The 23,131-nt window shown below is 39.2% G+C and overlaps 1 protein-coding gene across 1 annotated transcript in view; it reads right to left on the reverse strand.

The window, feature by feature from the left end:
• The window catches only part of LOC126259878 (M-phase inducer phosphatase-like), a 402,459-nt gene extending 389,758 nt beyond the window's left edge, over window positions 1–12,701 (reverse strand). Inside the window, exons 1-2 of the mRNA XM_049956940.1 lie at window positions 12,407–12,701; window positions 10,900–11,167 (exon numbers count right to left, since the gene is read on the reverse strand). Of these exons, the coding sequence (XP_049812897.1) occupies window positions 10,900–11,116 (217 nt within the window). The 5' untranslated portion in view covers window positions 11,117–11,167; window positions 12,407–12,701. The remainder of the gene's footprint in view (window positions 1–10,899; window positions 11,168–12,406) is intronic.
• Window positions 12,702–23,131: the final 10,430 nt, after the last annotated feature.

The following is a 23,131-nucleotide window of genomic DNA, read 5'->3' on the forward strand; positions in this document are numbered from 1 at the left end:
GTCTCCCTCTACAATGTTTACTACCCACATAACCCTCCAACATCAAACTGATGAACCCTTGATGTCCCAGGAGTGAATGCTATCAATCGATACTTTTAATGAAGTTGTGCCATAACTTTTTGTTTTCCACAGTACAATTCAGTACTATCATTAGTTATTGGTTAAACCCACATAACCTTCAGTATTTTTTCAATAGCTATTCTCTTTTTGTTTGAACTGTTTATCATCCATGTTTCACTTCCATAGAAGGCTTACAATCCAGAAAAATACCTTCTGAAAACACTTCCTTAACAAACATTGATGTAAGATGTTAAATTCCAGTTTTTCCAAAATGCTTTTCGTGCTACTCCGAGTATGAATTTTATAATCTCTCTACTTCAATCATCAGTTATTTTGCTGTACCAATGGCAAAACTCATCTCCTTGTTTTGGTGTCATTTTTCTAACCTAACTCCTTTAGCATCCCATCCCAAGATTCAGTTCGATTACATTCAGTTACCCCCATTTTAATTTCATTGAAGTTCATCCTATAACCTCCTGCAAGATACAATCCATTCTATTCAACTGCTCTTCCAGTCCTTTGCTGGTCCTGACCGAATTATGATGCTACTGGTAAACATAGAAGTTTTTGTTTCTTCTCTCTGAACTTTAACAGTTTCTTGTCAAATTTTCTTCTTGTGTTTCCTTTAAAGCTTCCTCGATGTACAGACTGAATGATGTCAGTGACAGGCTACAACCCTGTCTCACTATCTTCTCATCTGCTGTTTCCCTTTGAACTCCTTTGAAGTTCGGCTTCTGCGCAATATGTAAATACCTTTTCGGTCCCTGTATTTATTCCTGCTGCCTTCAAAATTTCGAAGAATGTACTCCTGTCAACAATGTCAAAAGCTTTCTATTAATCTACAAATGCCATAAATGTAGGTTTGCATTCCTTTAACGTATTTTGTATGTTAAGTCATACTCCACACTACCTCACATCCCTACATTTCTCTGGAACCCGAACTGATCTTCCCTGAAGTTGGCTTCTACCAATTTTCCCATTCTTCTGTAAATAATGTGTCAGTATTTTGTAAATGTGAATTATTGAACATAGTTCAGTAACTTCAGATCTGTAAGCACCTGTTGCCTTAATAATTGAATTATTGTGTTCTTCTTGAAGTCAAAGGGTACTTTGTCCCTCTCATGTATCTTGCATACCAGAGTACTTTCCTCTTGACTGGCTCTCTCAGGAATTTCAATAATTCTGAGGGAATGTTGTCTACTCCATGGGCCTTGTTTCCACTTTGGTGTCTCAGTGCTCTGTCTAATTCTTCTCGCTGTATCGTATCTCCCAGCACATCTGTACATACTACCCCCCCCCCTCCCCCCTTTACTGGCTTGTTATTTGAGCTCTTGGCTTTCATAAACCCAGGTCTCTAATTTTCCTATAGGTGGCACCTACCTTTCTACTAGTTATGCAGGCTTCTGCGTCCTCGCACTTCGTGCCTTGGCAGTCCAGCTTTGCTATTTTTACTTCCTGTCGATCTCATTCTACTACTGTCACTTTAGTACTATGAATCACATTAAAACTATTTTTTAACTAAACACTCTGTATAAAAGGACAGAAGATTAGGGTTAATGTCCTGTCAACAATGATGTCATTAGAGACAGAGCGCAAGCTCAGGTTGTGTCAAGGACGGAGAAGGAAATCAGCCATGCCCTTTCACAGGAACCATCCAGGAATTTATCTGGAGCAATTTAAGGAATCATAGAAAACCTAAATCTGGATGCCCAGACACAGATTTAAACCATTGTCGTCCTGAATGCAAGTCCAGTATACTAACCACTGCACCACCTCACTTGCTTAAATGCTGTGCAAAGTGTTGGATGTGTAAAACAATGATCCTATAGTGCAGGGGGGGGGGGGGGGGGCAGAAGGTTCTAATCTGATCAGGTTGTATACATAAAAAGTGATCATGACAATACAAATTAACCACAGTCAACATGTACCAGTTTAAATGGCTGCTGAAGCAGGGAACATGCCACACTCCTGTTGTATTTGAGGTTCTGTTCTGCAAAAGCTGGTTTTCATTTCCTAGTTTTTCACCACACAGTAACTTCTCACAAATTTATGAAGCTGCTATGCCTTCAGATGGGCTGTGCCAAACTGCAGTCCATGATAACCTGGAATGCTAGCCCTCTCAATCAAAAAGCTAAGCTACATACTGTAACAATGTTTGTTCAATATGCTAAAAAAGACATTTGTAACCATTAAGAATACACACGTCATCTGAAACAGTTCTATCCTTTGAATTTAAAATGTTATTCTGATGGATTTATTTGAGAAATAGTTTACAATGTACAGTAACAGCTATACATTGTAATATACATTCCTTCAAGAACACTTTGAATATGGAAGAACAAGCATTGCTGATGTGCAGTTTAACTTTCGTAGAGTCCTGATCAAGTCAATTAGCACACCTCACTATCTTAGGTGATTACACATTAGTACTAAACAGTCGTCCACTTGAACTAGTAATAATTAACTACATTTGTGAATAAAGTTTCCACCTTGCAAGCTAGGAAACTAAAGCCAGCCTATGCAGAGCCAAGATACCCGAGTAAGCCTAGGTGTCTGTGTTTAGGGCTGTTACACAGCACAGATTTGATAAATTATTTTTATAGTGGCTTCTACCATCATCATAATTCAGAAAGTGGAGCTGAGGTATCTGCTCTCTGTAATTCATCACCTTCAACCACAATGCCTAACAGTGATCAATGAAACAAAGTACCACTGTCACAATCATGGAGGACTGATTGAGCTGAATGGTACTCATGTTCATGCATGACTAGAGTTAGTGCTTCAACGATGCACGTTCAGTGTGCGTTTCTCAGAGTAAACCAGTAGTTGCTACAAATCTGATAACCATTCTGACTAATTTACAAATTTGATATTTGGCTGTAAAATGACTCATTCCATATCACTGAGATTTATCTTGCAAATTACTCTCTTGACCCATATACCATACAATGAGAATCTAACTAAAAGCTGCGGTGGCCTCAGCATCAACCATCAAACAGTTCTGCAAACAAAATTCTTTGGTTCTATCATGACGCTGTCCGCCATTTTTTTAACTACACGTAAGCATTATGCAACAAACAACAAATTGAAACAAAGTTTACTACACTCTTTGATATGCAAATGATTAGCATTTCAGTAGCCACATAGTGGGGAGGGGAAATGTCACCTATATTCAAAAAGAGTATTTAAACATTTACTGTATGAAATGATATCGTCTTGTAGCTCTTATAACAAGAACAAACGTCTACCAGCCCAAGTCTGGACAAAGAACAAGGATTGTGGTGCACCGAGTCTGCAGTTTATTATTACGTGATAGTGTTGCTCACGTTGTTCGGGATTGCAAGACTTATGCATATACGTAAATGGTGGGTTCAGGAGAGCCATGCCATGCAAGATCTCAATGGCCCAATGCAAACAGTAACCCACACTGCTTAGACGTGGAGGATCATACAGCCATGCAACTCACCTTGGGTCATGACGTGGGGTTGGTTTAACTACACTGACAGTGCAACTATGTATGCAACACCACAAACTGTCAGCTAAACGACCACTGTTCTGGCTTCCCTTGAGACAGAAGCAGAGATAAACATACCAAAAGTAATGTGCCTGTAAACAACATTGGACACTGCCAAACTGCATCCATCACATGGCAAGACAAAATGGGGTGCCACTGGTGTTTCTGGTTTGCACAGCCAATAATTCGAACAGCAGGCATTACATTTCTGACACCTTATGGTCGGCGGCTGCATCCACCGTGTAACATTACCTTTAAACAAAATAATGTAAGAGAGAGTGAATGAATGATTGTCATCCTAGCTAGCATATCCTACATCTCCTCACCTATTTGACACACCTGATCAGAGTAAATTCAGATACTAACACACCACCACTTGCTAGCCAAAGATTGATGGGCTCGGGCATAAGAGTTGAAACAGCTCGGACTGATGTACCTAGATCAGTCATCCAAGCTCTATTCAACTATGCCCAGATGGATTAGAACACTGTTCCTAGAGATTGTTGCTGTGTGTACTTAATTTTGCACCCTGTATAAGCATATATTCTTCCTAGTAAACTGTCCAACAATAAATAGTCATTAGCTATTCTTCTTGGTGCTACAATTTTAATGGGCTGTAATACATATAAGGTTGAAATTCGTCGAGGCTTTCATGGCCACTTGTTGACATACTGCATGTTGGCTTCTGTCTCTGGTTCTTCGGATAACATTTGACATTTTTTTCTGATGTTTCACCAACATTAATGGCATTGTCAAAACTTGACCCACCATTGCTGGTGGCAAAATGGAATCGACCTTGCAGCCAAAGGTTAAAAGTACCTGTCGCGCCAATGTCAGAGCTTGTCCCAAGTCATTACCAGTGTGGTTTTCCCTTGTGACCGGCAAACGTCATTCGTTGCAGTAACAACAAAAAACAAAGGCTCAAGCTAAATGGAATCTGGATTTCTGTGCTGTAGCAAATGACTGTTGCAGGTAGCAAGATGAAAACCACAATGGTAATGACCAAGGAAAAGTGCCGAGATGTGGTTGTCTGGAAATTATTCTTTTCTAAAAAGGTATTTGCCATTTGGCACAATCAGTAATTACTGTCCAAGGAATGTGGTACTCTAAAATACTTTTAATTGGACAATGTAGCATTTAGAAGATTTTGTTCTCCATTCAATTTAATGAGCTCAGGGCTATGATGGTGTTTATCGCTTTCGTGGTCCTTTTAAACTCCCCTATTCCCTTGGTTTATAATATCCAAATTTCATATGTAGTTTGTCACTACTCCATGTTGTATTTATTCAAAAACTATTTACGATGCAGCAGTTCATTTCTTTTCTAAACCCACCGTTTCTGGGCATTCTTACCTACCACCTACATACAATGTTTCGTAAAATATCTTTGTTACCTGAATCTGGTTTCCTTAGAATTGGGTATAATTATGAGGAGCAAATATTAAACATCAGCAAAATCATTTTTCATAAACATGCTATCCTTTATTTGTGTATTTCTGTATTTATTGTTTTATAGATATTTGCAAACTTGGCTCAATCTTGAATTGACATATCTGTAAATGATATTACAGCCTACGTAATTTAAGCGAATGACTTGACGAAATTTATAAATCAAAATTTCTCGGGAATCTTAAGTATCTTCCACAGAAATCTTTATGAATGATTACAGCTTAAAAATCTGCAACAATCCATTTAATTAGAGATTAAAATGAAGTTAAACTCTATTAGGAAAAATAATAGCAATCAAATGAGACACATGGAGTAGTCATTACTTACCTTCAGCAATGAGAAATCCTGTGTTCAACCACTTGGAAGAAACAGACTGATTGGGGTAGGGGCAGAAAGTCACACAGAATTCCAATTATGAAGGGCATATTTTACATGAAGAAGAAGTGGATTTCTGTCTAGTGTAATGGGAGTTGTACTTGCTGAAGAAAGTTACTGGTAATCACTGATGTTAAAATGTTTGCATCGCGAAACACACAGTTCTGTATTTTGTCACTGTTGGCACCAACAAGACTGAATACAGCAGTAATGTCAATAGAAAAAATGAACACAGAGTGGAGTACAGAACTGAGTCCCAACCACATATTATGAAAAGTTTAATGCTCTGGACTAAATCTAAACAAACACTGTAACCACTGTCTTCAGCCAAAAGATGCCTACAAACATTCACATTGCTCAGTGGGAAGGCTTACAGACAGGTTGGCTGGTTTGGAGAGAAAGGGATCAAATTGCAGGGTCATCAGTTGCTACTACAGACAGGATTTCTTTCATCATTAAAAGCAAGCTTGTCAGGAGCTGTTTCTTCAGATGATGAAATGCAACCTTTTTATTATTTTCAATTACTATCAAGTTACAAGCCTTTTCAAAATCACCATCTTGTTTTATCTTTAACACAGACAAAAAAATTGACTAAAGTTTACAATGGGCCGCCCACGTGCAGATGTTGGCCACACCTATGCATGTATGATTAAAGAGCGAATGTGTTACTACTTTCGACAGTAAAAACTGATCACTTATCTTCACCCACCCACCTCCCTGGCCCCATGATTTAATTACAAAAACACAAATCATATAAAACATTGATTCAGAATTGAGCTGTTCTGCCATCTTAGTTTTCCTTGATGGACCTTTGTACAGATTTACCAAAAAACTGCCAAACTAGACAATGATTTTAAAACTTCGCATGCTCCAAAAATTTCAACATTCAATTCCTGCACACATTATCCTATTCTGAAATGGTCATCTGCAAGGTATCCTGGAAACTATGCCTTTTACCAGTAATGACAGATTACTTATTTTCATCATATTTACAACTGTAACATTAAGAATAGCTGTGCCTGAGACGACATTTGTCTTAGATAATAATTCGAATAACAAGTGAGTGTACCTATTATGATCCACTTGTCCATGTATGTTTGCTTACCCACATTACATGCACTTAGCTTCATCCCAATTCGAGTATCTATACTACAATTTCAATTGCTGACAACTCTGAATTGAGATGAGCAATTTAGGAATGTAACCAAACACATCAAAAACAGTTTTGCATCACCCCAGTTCCCAGAACTCGGGAAGATAGACATTTACTGTGGATATTGTATCACAGACACAGTCCCTTTGACTGTTCAACGCGGTCACTAAACCCACCCAAAGATGTAAACAACCATGCATGAGCAGCATCTATTAGACGAGGGGGTCCGACAGCCAATCGGTTCCAGTCATTCCACCAGGAAGGAGGTACACGGCTAGTGTTGTCTGTAGTTCAACCATGTCTAGATGGTCAATACCATGGTTCAATTGTGTTCGCATTGTTACTTTGTGCCAGGAAGGGCTCTCAATAAGGGAAATGTCCAGGTATCTTGGAGTAAACCAATGTGATGTTATTCGGACATGGAGGAGATACAGAGAGACAGGAACTGTTTATGACATGCCTTCCTCAGGCCGCCTAAGGGCTACTATTGCAGTGGATGACCACTACCTATGGATTATGGCTTGGAGGAACTCTGACAGCAATGCCACCATGTTGAATAATGCTTTTTGTGCAGCCACAGGACGTCGCATTCGGCTCAAACTGTGTACAATAGGCTGCGTGATGCGCAACTTCACTCCTGACATCCATGGCGAGGTCCATCTTTGCAACAACGACATTATGCAGCGCGGTACAGATGGGCCCAACATGCCGACTGGACCACTCAGGATTGGCATCACGTTCTCTTCACCAATAAGTGTCTCATACGCCTTCAACCAGACAATCGTCAGAGACATGTTTGGAGGCAACCCAGTCAGGTTGAACACCTTAGACACACTGTCCAGCGAGTGCAGCATGGTGGAGGTTCTCTGATGTTTTGGGGTGGCATTATGTGGGGCCAACATACATCGCTGGTGGTAACGGAAGGTGACATAACGGCTGTACGATATGTGAATGCTGTCCTCTGACCAATAGCACAACCATATCAGCAGCATATTGGTGAGGCATTCGTATTCTTGGACGACAATTCACGGCCCCATCGTGCACATTTGGGAATGACTTCCTCCAGGATAATGACATCGCTCGACTAGAGTGGCCAGCATGTTCTCCAGACATGAACACTATCAACCATGCCTGGGATGGACTGGAAAGGGCTGCTTACGGACAACATGACCCACCAACCACTCTGAGGGATCTACGCCGAATCGCCATTGAGGAGTGGGACAGTATGGACCAACAGTGCCTTGATGAACTTTGGCATAGTACGCCATGAAAAATACAGGCATGCATCAATGCAAGAGGACGTGCTACTGGGATTAGGGGTACCGGTGTGTACAGCAATTTGAGCCACCACCTCTGAAGGTCTCGCTGTGTGGTGGTAGAACATGCAATGTGTGGTTTTCATAAGCAATAAAACAGGTGGAAATGATGTTTATGTTGATCTCTCTGCCAATTTTCTGTACAGGTTCCAGAACTCTGGGAACCGAGGTGACGCGAACCTTTTTTTGATGTGTGCACACTGTTAGCTCAACTGTAACCACCAATCAGTTTATTGCACCACTGCAGTTCCAAATTCCCATATCTTGCTTAATTTCTTTAACAGTTTGAATGTTTATACGAGAACACTTCTTGTTGAGGGTATTCTTCCAATCATTTCTTCTACGTATCATATCAGAAAATTAAAACACAATGAATGGTTGAAAGCTAGAAATGGCTACAGCCTTTTGCCACTATTACGAGGAACAGTGCAGCTATGAACAAACAAATTAAATAAACAAATATTACGGAAAATCACTAATTTCACAACATACGCCTAATCTGTACAAGGAAGTCAATAGTTTAATCATGAACTCAAATGACAATGATAATTCAGAGTGCTGTCGAGCACTAAGGACATACTGAAGCAAGAGTAATCCCTTGAGATTTTGTTAAGGAATGACAGACTGTTCTTTTTTGAGAGCCACTCCACCTGCTCAGTGCGTCATATTCCAATAGTGGCATCTCCTGTCAGATTGGGTGAACTGTCATTGGTGTCCAACCATGATGCAACACAACAAACTAGATCTGTCACCTCAGTAACTGTTAAAACTGTCTCTTACTATAGGACGTGAAGAAAACAACTTGTGCAGAGGGTGGAGCAGCAATACTTTGTTGATAGGCCCAAGAAGTAGACCAACTTCAGAAAATTTAACTAAAAACAGGGTTCATCTTCCCATTTAGTTTTGTATTCATGAACGATTAATCCTCCTGTGATTAAACTTCATGGATTATGAATGTTTTGTGTGCTAAGTTAAAAATCATCTTTTTCACTGGATCGGAGTTGCAACTGGTACTTTACTTTCTTTCTCACAATAACTACTTACGAGCATATTCCACTTTAGAAGTTAAATAAGCCTACATACCCTTAAAATGTCAAAGTCATCACATGACATTAGGGTCAATGGAAGTGTCCGATTCCACCAGTCGGCTCTGACCCAAGAAGTAATAGCGTTGTGGTGTGTGATGTTACTACAACATGGAGTTTTGAGTTGGTTGTGTTTGTGGATGTTGTGTTATATTTGGTGGTGCCCTGGTGCCCTCTGGTGGTGGATGTGGACATGCTGAGCTTAGTGTGTGGTATTTGGTTCATCTGAGTCTTGGTTATCACGCTATTGGTATGGTTTTATTCTATAGTAATTGTAATGTTTTGCGTGTTGTATATTCACGGTGGGTCGGTTGTATTTTAATTGATGTAGTGAATAAGGTGCATTTAGGATTGTAAGTTGTTGGTTTTGGTCCCACTTTTCGGAGTTGAAGCTGTTGGTTTTTTGCTATATAGCTGCAATTGAGCTATATAAGTCAAAGGATATGTTCGATTCCCATTTTTGACGTTGTAGATGTCGCTTTTTTCGCATCAGTATCTGCAGTTGAGCTATATAGGTTAAGGGAAATGTCAGATTTCTGTGGTTTTGTTGTTGTAACGGAATTCTATAATTTAAATTCTTTTATATTATTTCTTTTGGAATGGTGCAGTGTTTTTTATTGTGTCTACACCCTAAACCCCCAATTTTCTACTGTTGTCTCGTTAGGTTCATTTTATTTTTGGGGTTATACGTTATTTTGTCATTTTTATATTTGTTCGCACATGTTGGCGTGTGTATGTAGTGACTCAATACAGTCATTTTATATATGCTGGAATTGGCCTTTTTTGCCATATTGATGACCTCATGGGTCAAAGAAGATGGGCGGAATCTGAAACTTCTGTAATGCCTGACATCCAATAGTACAAATGTGTCTCCATAAAAAGCCAATGAATTTTATTAATTTACTGGTCTACAAGTCATAAAAGCCATTCAAGTGACTAACGATATGATGTCTATTGCTCCTCACAAGAGTATAAATGATTCCTATCCCATGCACTCCATGGAGATATTTGTACTTTAGGATTCCAGGAAATGATGACATTGATATCTTTTCTAAGTAACAATGTTATTTTCCAACCGACTGCCAAAAACTCGCAGCAGAACTATATAAAATAAAACTTTAGTATTGTTAAAAGGGTAAATATGTCTTACAGTAGGCAGCCCAAACAATGCCCGAGAGGGGTGAGACAAGCAACGGGGAAGCAGTCCTTTCATTTTTAGTTCCAGCTCTAATGCTGAAGGGGAAAATTCCAGCGAAACATTAATGCAAACAACACATCCAGATTAAAAGCAAATAATGGAAAAGCAAATCCTATCAGTGTCGGTGACTTTTCAGCCAGTAGTTGCATGCACAGTACCAGTAATAATATACTACTGATATAGCTGTTATTGATGCCGTGTACACAAACAAAAGGAGAATTTGACAGAATTTGGAAGTATCAGAGCACTGAAGACTTGAGAATTTAATATATTTACATCAGTCGGATCGCTTCGAGTCAGAGTTAGGATTTTCAGGTAGTTGCAGCATGCAAATACTTTTAGAATGGCAGGTACTAGCTCGTCCTTTTATGAAAGCACGTACCATTGTGTCTAGAACAATCAGTGTTCAATAGAAAGTTCATTTATATTACACTTGGTGGAAGTCTCATTAACATCACACTAGCACTTATTCAGAAAATAATGAAAGAAAACTTGAACAAGCTTTTTGCCAGGCAAATAAGAGCCTTCAGCCCATACTACCTGATAAGTCTTAGAAAACAGACTTAAATAGATCCCATTATTCACCCGGGCAAGTGAGCGCATGGTCTACTTCCAAACATTTTCCTCTTGCTCAGAATGATAGGACGTAAGAAAGTGGACAAGTCACTCTCATTGCTCTGTAGCGCAGACAGGTGCAGAATCTGAGGCATCACACAAATTTTCGAAAACATAGATAAATCAGTTACTCACATTTACAGGTAGTTTCATCAGCAGGTGTATTCTCGATATTGTGTATAGCAGATAATTTTCGACGTGGTGTTGAGCCAAGAGAGGCACCACTCATATTAGCTGTCAGTCCTGCCACGGGTGACATCTCACACTCATCAACTTCCATTTGCAACTTCACTAGAGCAGGGGACTGTAGCTCTGAATTGTTACCCCATGTATCGGATTTTGGCTGAGACATTTTTCAGTGGATAAAATCACAGAGTTTCTGAAATGTGTTTCCACAGGCTCCCTAAAAAAAATCAGAAAAAATCTCTTACAATCCACTTCAGCCAATCACTAGCAACTCAAAGCATTCTACAGATGCGGCATTAAAAATATAAACATTATTACATTGTACACAACAAAACACTATGAGATAGACCTATAGTATTTTCCCTCATTGCAGTAATTTTGATTCTGAGTCAAAATTTCACCTATGACACAAATTCCCTGATAACGCAACTGTTCAAACTCTTAACTGTCCGACTGGAACCACACTCAACCTTCCAGTGCACTTTCACTTCAGCTAGTTATGCCTCACAGACTGGAAAGTTGGACCTGTCCTTATGCCTTAAAATCTAACAAGATCGATCACATCTTTTTGAACTGAAACTTTTAAAAATAAAATTTGGAGGGAACGAGTTACAACATTCAGACATGAGAAAAGAGTAGCCATAACCTATCATGTACTCAAGAACTGAAAATAAGAAAAAAGTTTAATATTGGTCACAAGTGGAATACTTAACTTTGAAACAGAAATCAATTTAAAGTACTCAGTAATTATAGCAACTATTAATTAAATGAAATGGAATTAAACATGGAAGTAACATTTCTGTCAATTTTTTTATATCAATGAAGTAGTAGGCCATAATGGGATCTGTACAACTGACAATCTACAAGTGTGTCAGCTTAGCTGTCAAAATACGGAAGTATACACTGTGTAACCAAACTTGACTGGCAGACATACAACTGTTTCAGTATCTATTACATGTTAATTCTTAAGAGAAGCAGTTTACAAACGCGCTTCACTACAAGAGAGAGCCAAAAGTCTAAACATAACTACATTCTCTCATATGCAAAGACAGCAAGCAATAAAATTTCTCCTCAAAGAATCTCGTTAAAATTTAATCTAAAATTATGTTAGTTTTCTGTGACTCTAGGAATTCACGTAGAACACTTCCACAAAAACTGAAAATTTATGGGCTTTTCGTACACTCCAGTGTATGTCACTTACAACCTAATCTGCAAACAATGGGCCAGATCTCTACAGACAGCCCATTCTAGACATTACTAGACATCACTTTAAAATCTAATATAATCGAATTACGTGAACTTACTGATGGCTAGAAATTGTACGCACATCTGTAATCGTCACACAAACGCACTTTGACCAATTGACGTACGAACATCGAGAGGCTGGTTTCAACTTTAGATATATGTCTAGATTATCTGAGTAAACACCACATAATTTTATTGAAGTTCGTCTTACCGGCTAATTATTTGCCCCAGTTGAAGGAAAGAAATTGTCCACAACATCCAATACTGTCTTCAGAGCTAATGTTCCTCCTTTCTACGTTCATTCACAGCAAAGGAATCCAATAATCGAAAGTGCCTTTGTTTTATGTTACAGAACATTCATGTTTCTTGTCTTTTATGGCGTTTCTTCAGCCATTTACTGCTTATTTTCCACCCATGTTCACGGTTTTACCAAGAAACCGCAATGTTGTTGATGATGTATACATAGGCACACTTGAATTGCGATTCAAATATCGCACCAAAGACTTTAGAACAAACAAGAAGATGTCACAATAGGTATAAATGTCACTCCTACACATGCTAACAGGTGCGAGAAATTTATATTTTCAGATTCTGTCCAATGGTGTTGCATGAGAGATAATTGTATAGGATTATTCCACTCAGTTTGTCATTCTTCCCTCTGACGAAAGAGCATGTAATAAGGAACGAATAAAAATTACAGTCGTAGAAAGCAATGTATGAGAATAGCTGTCAACTATCTTCGAAGAACTGCATGTGCCCCATTCAAGAAAGATAATTGCAAGGTGTTCTGAAACCAACATTTCGCTATCAAGTAGCATGTACAGCTACAAAAGAAATTTTTTTTAGAAAAAGAGAAGGAAATATCGTAAATTGTAAAATCATTTGCATTTGATATGGCAATGGTTTCATTGTAATGTCCGTAGCTAAAAAAAAGAACTTCAGAAATTTTACTTCTTCTGTGTAAGCATTATAATAGGAAGAATAGATGACATGACGACAAAGAATGAAATCTGGCGATGTTCATTCCCCTTGGAGCTACCATATTCGGGCAAATCCTTAGTGATGCCGTAATCAGAATCATGACTCGTCTAAAACGATGTAATTAAGCTCCTCTGTCCAGTGTTGTTGACTGGTGGACACGTTTTACTCCTACGTCAAGGGAAGCCGCAAGCATGGTCGCCGTGCCGGGAGTCCGAAGTGCTCCAGACATCTTCGATCTGTTTGTATGGATACTTGTTTCGCTGAAAGCAATCCCACACCGTGACTCCAGGTACTTGATGTGGTTGTAAGATCCTGTTCATCCGAGTGAAAAATACTTCTGTCTTTCGGATGCCAACCGCTCGGGGCTCCTGATATCTGCATGGCAGTTAGTAAGGCCTTCCTGAACCCATCAATTCCACATTCGCATGACAATCATGGAACACCGTGCAACAATATCTCAGAATGGTAAACGAAAATCTTGATAGGCCAGGATCCTGCTACTGTCCATTTCCGCCACATCGTGGTAGACGTTTCTCTTTCTTACACGTGGCTGAAAGACCCGTACATACGATACGATATGTTTGCACAAATATCTGCCCACACAACATCTGTGCAAGTAAATCGTTGCGTGTGGACAGGAGAGTTGCGCGAACTGGAAGTTGGAGTTGGAAGTTTCAACGAAATTGCTCAAATCTGTGGGTTCAAATCACATCTGCGCAAGCAAGCTAGAGCACGTGGACAGGAGATCGCCGCAAATTCAGCAGTGAAACATGTTTGAGTCAGTTGTTTCGTTAGTCTATCGTTTTTCGTCTGTGTGTGCATAGTTAATTTTAAAATGGCAGATACACGTTTGTGTCCTTGAGAGCCAATTGCCGAATTTATCGGATTGTGGAGGAGGCATACATATTCGTGGAAAATTAAGAGCAGGGAATACAACGATAGATATAAGAATGCAGCTCCTTATAATCCTTTAGAAGCGACACTGTGTGCAGTTGACCCTATGGCAAACAGGGAAACAGTGGTATAAAAAAAAAATCTTTGTGAACAGTTTACGGCAGAGACCGAGGTAAAATAACGAAATCCATTCGATCTGGCGTCAGCTAGCATACTTTCACTCAGTACTATCCTATAGCATAATCTTATCTGACAATGTAGCAGAAAAAGTATCATCTACTTGTTCTAAAGAAAAGTTGAGGCAGGATATTGTGTTAAACTGATAATAGCAGATCTTACAACAGTGCCTTCAAGGACATGACGATTATTACTCATGTTTTTGTACTTCATAATATAATATACAGTTCATAAGAAGAGTGAGTTAGAGGTGAACCATAGAATCCACTGCCATAATACTAGAAATAAAACTTTTTGGATAGACTATGAATCGCTGTCAAGAGTTCAGAATGAAGTTTTAATCTATATTCTCAGACAAAAGTCTTTAACAGAATGCTGGTGGACTTCGGTTGGGAGCTAATTTCTGAGACTATACCATGTTTCAAACATGTCTGAAGCTGTAAAAGTACTATCTGTAATTTGTTAGATTTGATGTACAGTATTTTACTTAACTTCCCAAAATCATCCTTCTGGGAAGCATAAATAGATTCATATCTGTTAGGTATGATTTTACTCAAAGCTTGTTTCGAAACTGCAGCAGAAAATTTTACATTATTATATCTCCTTCCTGCTGCCAGGAATCTTAACATCACTGCCACCTGCTCATGTGGAGAAACTACTTTCCTTATACAAGCGTTTTTCCATATTACAGGAGGATTTATGAGCGTCAAAATGCAAATACAAATTTCCAGATCCTTCCCCAAACAATTAAGTCAGTTCTCAGGTTCTCCCTGCAAGTCGTGATGTACGTTTTTAGTGCGAAAATTGTCTTCTCTTAAGAAGTCACTGTCTAGATCATTTTGATCAGTCTTTCTGTTTCTTGCCATTTGTATGTATTTATTTATTTTGCAAGTTGAGAACATAATTATAGATTTCCTCCATTTCTGAGTAACTGAAATAAATTTTGAGGCTACTGATATTTCTTTTCTACACTGACAGATGGCAGGTGAGTAGTAGATTGGTACTTGTATCGTGTAAACTCACCACATTTGCAGCGATCTATTACCCGCACAGACATTGCTGCATCGCTTGTTGAAAGGTGTTACTATGGTCATCACACAAGCAACCAATCTCCAAATGTTATTTCTGAATGATTAGTCCATATGATAACTGTTCTATATATACACATTGTAGATGCCATTACTCTGGCCTACTTTGCATGGTTGTTCAGAGCTATAAGTGCAGATATCTTTATATGTGGTACCTTAATATGTACACACATCAGTGTGTCAGTTGTTTTTTCTTTGCATCTAATAGTCTTCCCACAAACACATCAAATAGGTTACTACCTGATGTTTTCTGCATGATCGTAACTGCACCATAAGTGGACAACCTCTGTCAGTATGGACTAACCGTTTTGCATCCACATGCCCACACTGCAACATCTGACATGCTGCCTAGGGAAAATGCACCATATGGGTTGTCACATGCATTTGGCAGTAGTAACCTACCCAATAACATACTGTTAACTATAATTATTAGTCTGCAAATGACTTAAATACTAAAATAATGTTGTTCAGTACAATGTCCTCAGCTACTAATTGGAATGTCTACACCTAGACCCAATGCACCCTATATAAATTATTTGTATACCCAAGCTTGAAGTACACTTCATATCTGAACGAAACATAACATGGTCACAATGTTAAGTTACAACAAAACAGTGTTTGAATTTGTTTTAACCTTTGATCATAATTTTTTATTAGTATTTTCGATCAGTTATGATCATGTACTGAGACTCATATTATAAAATTGTGTAAGAAACAAAACATTTTAGCCAAAGATAATAGTGTTAAAAATTTAAAACATTCTAAGCATTACCTGATGTTAACTTGAAATAAATGGTAATCGAAAGAAATATTCATGTGCTGAAGGACTGACACTTTTTTTTGTTTTTAATGGGGGACCTACATACAAGTTGCTCTTAGTTTCAGCAGTGCCTTGTTGAACTCTCTCCCTATAGCTGCCTCGCGGAAATAGCTCATAGATGGTTCCACAACTCAGTATACCACTGTGAAATAAAAGGCAGAGGGTAGATACCATTGTACCACACATCAGGATTTCCTACCCTTCGTTTCACTTATAAGACTCTGGAAAAATTACTGACTGAAGGCATCTGTGTACCTTACAATTAAGTTAATTTTGTATTTGTGGTCCCTGTAGGAATGATATGTGGGAAGATGTAGTATATTCCTACATTCCTCACATAATAGGGATGCTTTAAACTTCGTAAGTAGTCTTTCAAAGGATTTTGGAGGATATTTGATGTCCATCTACAACCATCCACCAGTTCAGGTTATTCAGCATTTCTGCAACATCATCATTGGTGACACAAACCTCTGTCCACATGTGCTGCCCTTCTTTGTACATGTTCAATATTGGCAGATTAAAACTGTGTGCCCGACCGAGAATCGAACTCGGGACCTTTGCCTTTCACGGGCAAGTGCTCTACCAACTCCGCTGCAGAGTGAAAATCTCATTCTGGATGTTCAATATTGCTTGTTAGGAGAGTTTGATAGGGGCCTACACAATATTGTAGGATGGGTTGCTCTTGTGAAGATAGAATATTTAGCTTGTAATAACTGTTTGTTAAATAGAAGTTAGACTGTAAATACAAGTATTAGCGTGTGCCTTAAGCATCTTATTTAGGGCTTAAAATTTACAAATTATTTGAAAAAACATGAAAAAATTGTAAAGGTGGGTTGCAGTCATATTCCTGTTTGCGTTTTGATGAAGTGAACAGACAATATCGCTAAATTGCTTTTTCCTTTCCAGAATAATTAAGTAGAGCTTGTCTCTTTATTATTTAATTTTATATTTTTTAGAATTTGTTTATATAATTTATACATGTTTCTTTAGATACAGTTGCTTATACACTATGTGATCAAACGTATCCGGACACCCCGAAAAACATACGATTTTCATATTAGGTGCATTGTGCTGCCACCTACTGCCAGGTACTCCATAACAGCGACCTCAGTAGTCATTAGACATCGTGAGAGAGCAGAATGGGATGCTCCGTGAACTCATGGACTTCGAATGTGATCAAGGTGGTTGAGTGTCACCTGTGTCATACGTCAGTATGCGAGATTTTCACACTCCTAAACATCCCTAGGTCTACCGTTTCCGATTTGATAGTGAAGTGGAAACATGAAGGTACACGTACAGCACAAAAGTGTACATTCTGACCTCGTCTGTTGACCGACAGAGACTGCCGACAGTTGAAGATGGTCGTAATGTGTAATAGGCAGACATCTATCCAGACCATCACACAGGAATTCCAAACTGCATCAGGATCCACTGCAAGTACTATGACAGTTGGGTGGTAGATGAGAAAACTTGGATTTCATGGTCAAATGGCTGCTCATAAGCCACATATCACGCCAGTAAATGCCAAACGACGCCTCGCTTGGTGTAAGGAGCGTAAACATTGGACGATTGAACAGTGGAAAAATGTTGTGGAGTGGCGAATCACGGTACACAATGTGACGATGCGATGGCAAGATGTGGATATGGCGAATGCCTGGTGAACGTCATCTGCCAGCGTGTGTAGTGCCAACAGTAAAATTCGGAGGCAGTGGTGTTATGGTGTTGTTGTGTTTTTCATGGAGGGTGCTTGCACCCGTTGTTTTTTTCGTGGCATTATCACAGCAAAGGTCTACATCGATATTTTAAGCACCTTCTTCTTCTCACTGTTGGAGAGCAGTTCAGGGATGGCGATTGCATCTTCCAACACGATCGAGCACCTTTTCATAATACAAGGCCTGTGACGGAGTAGTTACACGACAATAACATCTCTGTAATGGATTGACCTGCACAGATTTCTGACCTGAATCCTATAGAACATATTTGGGATGTTTTCCAATGCCGACTTCATGCCAGGTCTCACCGACCGACATCGATACCTCTCCTCAGGGCAGCACTCTGGGAAGAACAGGCTGCCATTCCCCAAGAAACCTTCCAGCGCCTGAATGAATGTATGGCTGCGAGAGTGGAACTTGTCATCAAGGCTGAGGTTGGGTCAAAACCATATTCAGTTCCAGCATTACCGATGGAGGGCGCCACGAACTTGTAAGTCATTTTCAGCCAGGTGCCTGGATATGTTTGATCACACCGTCTAGCCCTAATTTTTGATGATGTATTTTGCTGTTTTTCAGTAATTTAACTAATATGTTCTAAGCAAATTATTATTTATCATGAGTCAGAACTGCCTGATGTGTTGTTTGTTCCATAGTATTGTGAAGGATGCTGCCCTTTTTACCATCAACTACAATGGTCCCAAAATTTTGGCCACTAGGTAAAGCTTTAAAGATTGTTGACAAATTTTCTCCAATACCCAACACCGGCAACGACGAAAAATTTTAAAGATAGTTGACAATTTTATGCCAATATTCAAGATTTGGCATGGAGGAAAAGCTTTACAGATTAAATTTACATAATCATTTTGTGGTCGATGTTCTTTCCTTGGGCACATATGCTTCCTAGTACGTAACAAGGAGATGTAGAATCACGAAAATGCAAGACCTACAAGAAGTAGGTAAGTAAATTTACATACATAGTCTGCTCTAGCACCTCGGTCAACATGTCATAAAGTCTAATCACAATCATAATATGTTTCAATACTTCTTTTTGAAAAATAGTGCTGTAACTTAAAAAAATGCTGATCATAACACAAAATAGCCAATCTTTATTTACAAAACAACATGATATAACGACAATAGTGCTATAGAAAGAAGAAAGAAAACGATAATACTCATTTTGCCAAGGTTTGTAGATCCTCTTTTCTTTCTTCCGTGTTTGCGATTTAAAAACTCGATGGTTTTGGAAATCAACCTTATGCAAACACAATTAGTTTATTTTTTATATTTACCCAGACATGTTTAGACACCAATGTGTCATATTCTGTGGGTCAAATTTTATTACTGCTAAGGTACAATATCACATTTGTAAAAATTTAACTGCTGCAGGCCGAAGAAATAGAGTATTTGCAATTTGCTTCATTTTGTTTGGACACTCACCTTAAAATTACATCACTAATTGAACTGTACTATTACACATGTTTTCGTCGATTTTTTGACAGCATGTCATCTGCAAACTAGCCATGAAGCAAATTATTACCTCTTTGTGCAGAGCTGTTTCGAGTGAGAGGATATGTACGTTTCTGTAGTAACAATTTCCGTCCTGTTTCGTGTCCCTGGTTGGTGTTTCAATCAGCTGCTGTTTAGTTCATTAGGCCTCAAAAAGTTATAAAAAATTATGCAACAAAACAATGATAAACGCTTATTAATTGCAGACGACGTACTAGAAGCCAATAATTGTAGCTGTGCTGCAAATACCAAACAGACTTGCGAACACCAATATGTAATACTAAGACACGTATTTATTCTTCATTTTAATATTTCTGTCAATACTATGGTATCACTAATGCAAGTACTATAATCGCAAAAGACTGATAAATATCATAATGCATGAATTCTGTCTATACTGTTCAACAGAATAAATAAAACCCAATGAAAACGGAGAAACTTCTCTTATACGTGTACAGGTAGTAAAAAAGAAAAAATTGTGTTTGCTCAAGGCAAAACCACATGTCCTTATTATGTATTAGATTTACAGGTTGGTGAAAAATTTTCGTGAGTTCTCAACACTGGGCAGTGAGGCAAAGCATTCTCATAAACAAGAACGATAAGCAAAAATAAAAACTACAGCAGAGAGTATACAGAAAACCTCAGCAGTGCAATTTTTTACTTACGTTTGAGTGCATGATCCATTAGTTTGATATTTGTGGCGACTCTGCGTGTCTTCTTATTCTGTGATTGTTAGATTGTAGGCCTGCTATTCCATTTCCTGTCGTTTAAGATAATTGTGAATTTTGTAAACTTTTTTGAGCATTCTTTTCAGATATGGCACAAATGGAACTCATCGTCCAGACCATGCTGAGCTTTCTACAACAACTGCGAGTAACCCAAAAGCTCATGACGTCGAACTTGGCCTGACTTGAAGAGAACTAGGATGAAGGCCGAAAACAACCACTGCAGTTCAAAACGTTGCTGCCCGCTTTCCGGCATTCTATCGGAATGTGGAGTCCTGGAACAACTATAGCCAGCATCTGGAACAGTGCTATCACATATAAAGTGATGTACAGGGTGATTATAATTAAATTTGAAATTTCAAACCGCTGTAGTTAACACCATTGGTGAGAATGACGTCCAATTGCAACGAAATATTATCGGAGAAGGGGAAAAAAGTATGGCAGAAGAAAAATAAATAGTTACAAAATTTAGCAATAGATGGCGCTGTAAGCATCATAATTTAATAGTGGTCGACTACAAAGGACAAATGAATTGTACAACAATGCCTGACGTGTATGTTTGACATTAAACAAACTGTACTACTCAGTGTGTTTGGGGGTACAGGTATCATACTGTTAGTTATGTAAGCCCACCCACCAGGGCAAGGTGATACCACATTGGATGGGAAAAATCCGTTTTTAATTGTCCTGAGGCCAAAAATCGTCAATCAAAATCAAATTGGATTTTTAATTTCCGTATGACTGGCGCAAAACGTGTTCAATATGCTGTCCATCGTTTTCTGCAACAAGTTAAAATTGAGAAACAGGATGTTCCACAACTGATCGAAGTGTTTCTGGGCTCACATTCAGAATGTGTTGTACAATGCATGCCTTCAATGCAGCTAAGTTTGCAATCTAAACACTGAATGCAACATCTTTCAGATAGCCCCATAGCCAGAAACCACACGGATTAAGATCGGGTGATCATGATGGACAGGCTGTAGGAAATGGCGGCTGATAATTCTAGCATAAGCAAAATGGCGCTTCAGCAGCTGTTCAATTGGATTTGTAAGGGTGTGGAGGTGCACCATCTTTCATAAAACGATACCATGAGCTGGAATGACGTGTTTGCGCAAAAGACACTCATAGCGCTTACTAGTGATGGTACACGTAACACCTGTATCTCTGAAAAAATATGGCGCTATGATAAATGATGCCGTAAACCCGCACCACACAGTGACCTTTGCAGGATGATTTGGTACTGGTTGATTTGCGTGTGGATTTTCCGTTGCCCATATTCTAGAATTCTGTGTATTGAGATGTCCTGTAAGATGGAAGTGGACTTCGTCTGTCCAAAAACCCTTCCACAGCCAATCATTGTCCACTTCCATGCAAGTAAGAAATTTTAAAGCAAAAGTCTCTCTTGCTGGCAAGACAACACGAAGCAACTCGTGCAAGTGGGTAATTTTGAATGGATAGTGAAGAAAGATATTTCGTGGGATTTTAAGCACTGTGCTCACGGGTATGTCTAATATTCAGGCAATTCTCCATACAGTACAAGTTTGCACACCACCACTCGTCTCCGCCTGCATTGCTGTGGCCACTCCTTCCACTGACGTCGAATCAATGAGTTTCCTCCCTAGAGTTGCACACCAAAAGAACCCGTCTTTTCGAATTTCTGAATCATTTTCTCCAGACCCATGGCAGTCATCGGACCAGCGCCTTTTTTCAAACACTTCAGTGTCCGGAACTTCTGCAGAGCGACGTATGCACAGTCATAATGTGAGTGTGATCCTGCATTGAGACAGTCATGGCGAACATCACAGACAGAGAGGAGGAAAAGCCGTGTACCCAGCGTGTTTATACCAACTTCAATGGGACAGGTGTTCTCATTTACGTACTCTGACACACTATTTTTTTACTTCTACCCTCCGTTTTCCCCCTCTCTGATAATATTTCATTGCAATTTGACATCATTCTGACCAATGGTATTATTTCTACAGCGTTTTAAAAGTTTAACTTTAATTATAATTACCCCGTACAACAAAAATAATTTTTATTACCACATGCAGACCTCATTGTATTTCAGCTTCTTCGGAACCTGACCCCTACTTGTGAACCTGGGACTCTCTCTTATTCTGACAAAATAAATGCTGGCAGAATATTTTGACTCACAACTTGACGTTGCTGCTCATAGATTTTTTGGATGTTTCAGGAAGTGTAATCAGGGCTATAAAAGGTGGGTTAATCAGTTACAGATCCTATGTAGGAGGTGTAAATTTTATTGTAAAATGATCAGTGTAAGAAATTTCATGCACATTCAGTAACTCACGATTTGTTCATCATGCACTCCCTCGACTATAATGTAGAGGTCACATCTTGGGTCAGGATATTTGATTGGCGTGGAGGCTGGGTAGGAGAGGTGCTGATGCTACAGTTGCAGCAGACCGCTCTCGGGAGCTGGTAGGAGTAGCTGTCATGCACCTAAAGGCATCAGTTAAACAGTATTGTCTGTAAACATATTTATTAATTGTGTTGTTAGAGTATGGACTGTCTTCTCTGGCACAATGTAAGGTGTACTAATTACACACTTGGGTGAGGTAAGAAATATACATGCAGTACTCTGTTGGCTGTGGCCATTGTGCAGGTCAGGACACAACAGCATTGTCATGCAGGTAGCCAGAACAGGAGTTTCCAGGTGCAAGATTACCGCAGCTCGTCAGTAACTGACGTGCAATGCCCAATGCTCTCGAAGGTGGGTGTGCACATATGTTAGTGGCAACAACATATAACAGATGGTGAGTGTTGTGAAGGCAGAAATCCAGGACCTAGATAAGCAACACAGTGTACAGCGGGGAGGCAGTACTGTGTACAGCCGGGGAGTCGGTTCTCAGGTAATTCGCCCAACATTTTGAAGGCAGTAGTTTACAGTCACTTGGTATGGCCCTTCACCAGGGGAAGGCTCAGGCTTGTCTGCATCTTTATCACTCATGGAAGTAACCAAACAGCAACAGTAGCTTACAGTGGCCAAGTTCCACTACAGCTGGCTTAATA

Source organism: Schistocerca nitens, chromosome 5, assembly GCF_023898315.1.
Source record: "Schistocerca nitens isolate TAMUIC-IGC-003100 chromosome 5, iqSchNite1.1, whole genome shotgun sequence".
NCBI lineage: Eukaryota > Metazoa > Arthropoda > Insecta > Orthoptera > Acrididae > Schistocerca > Schistocerca nitens.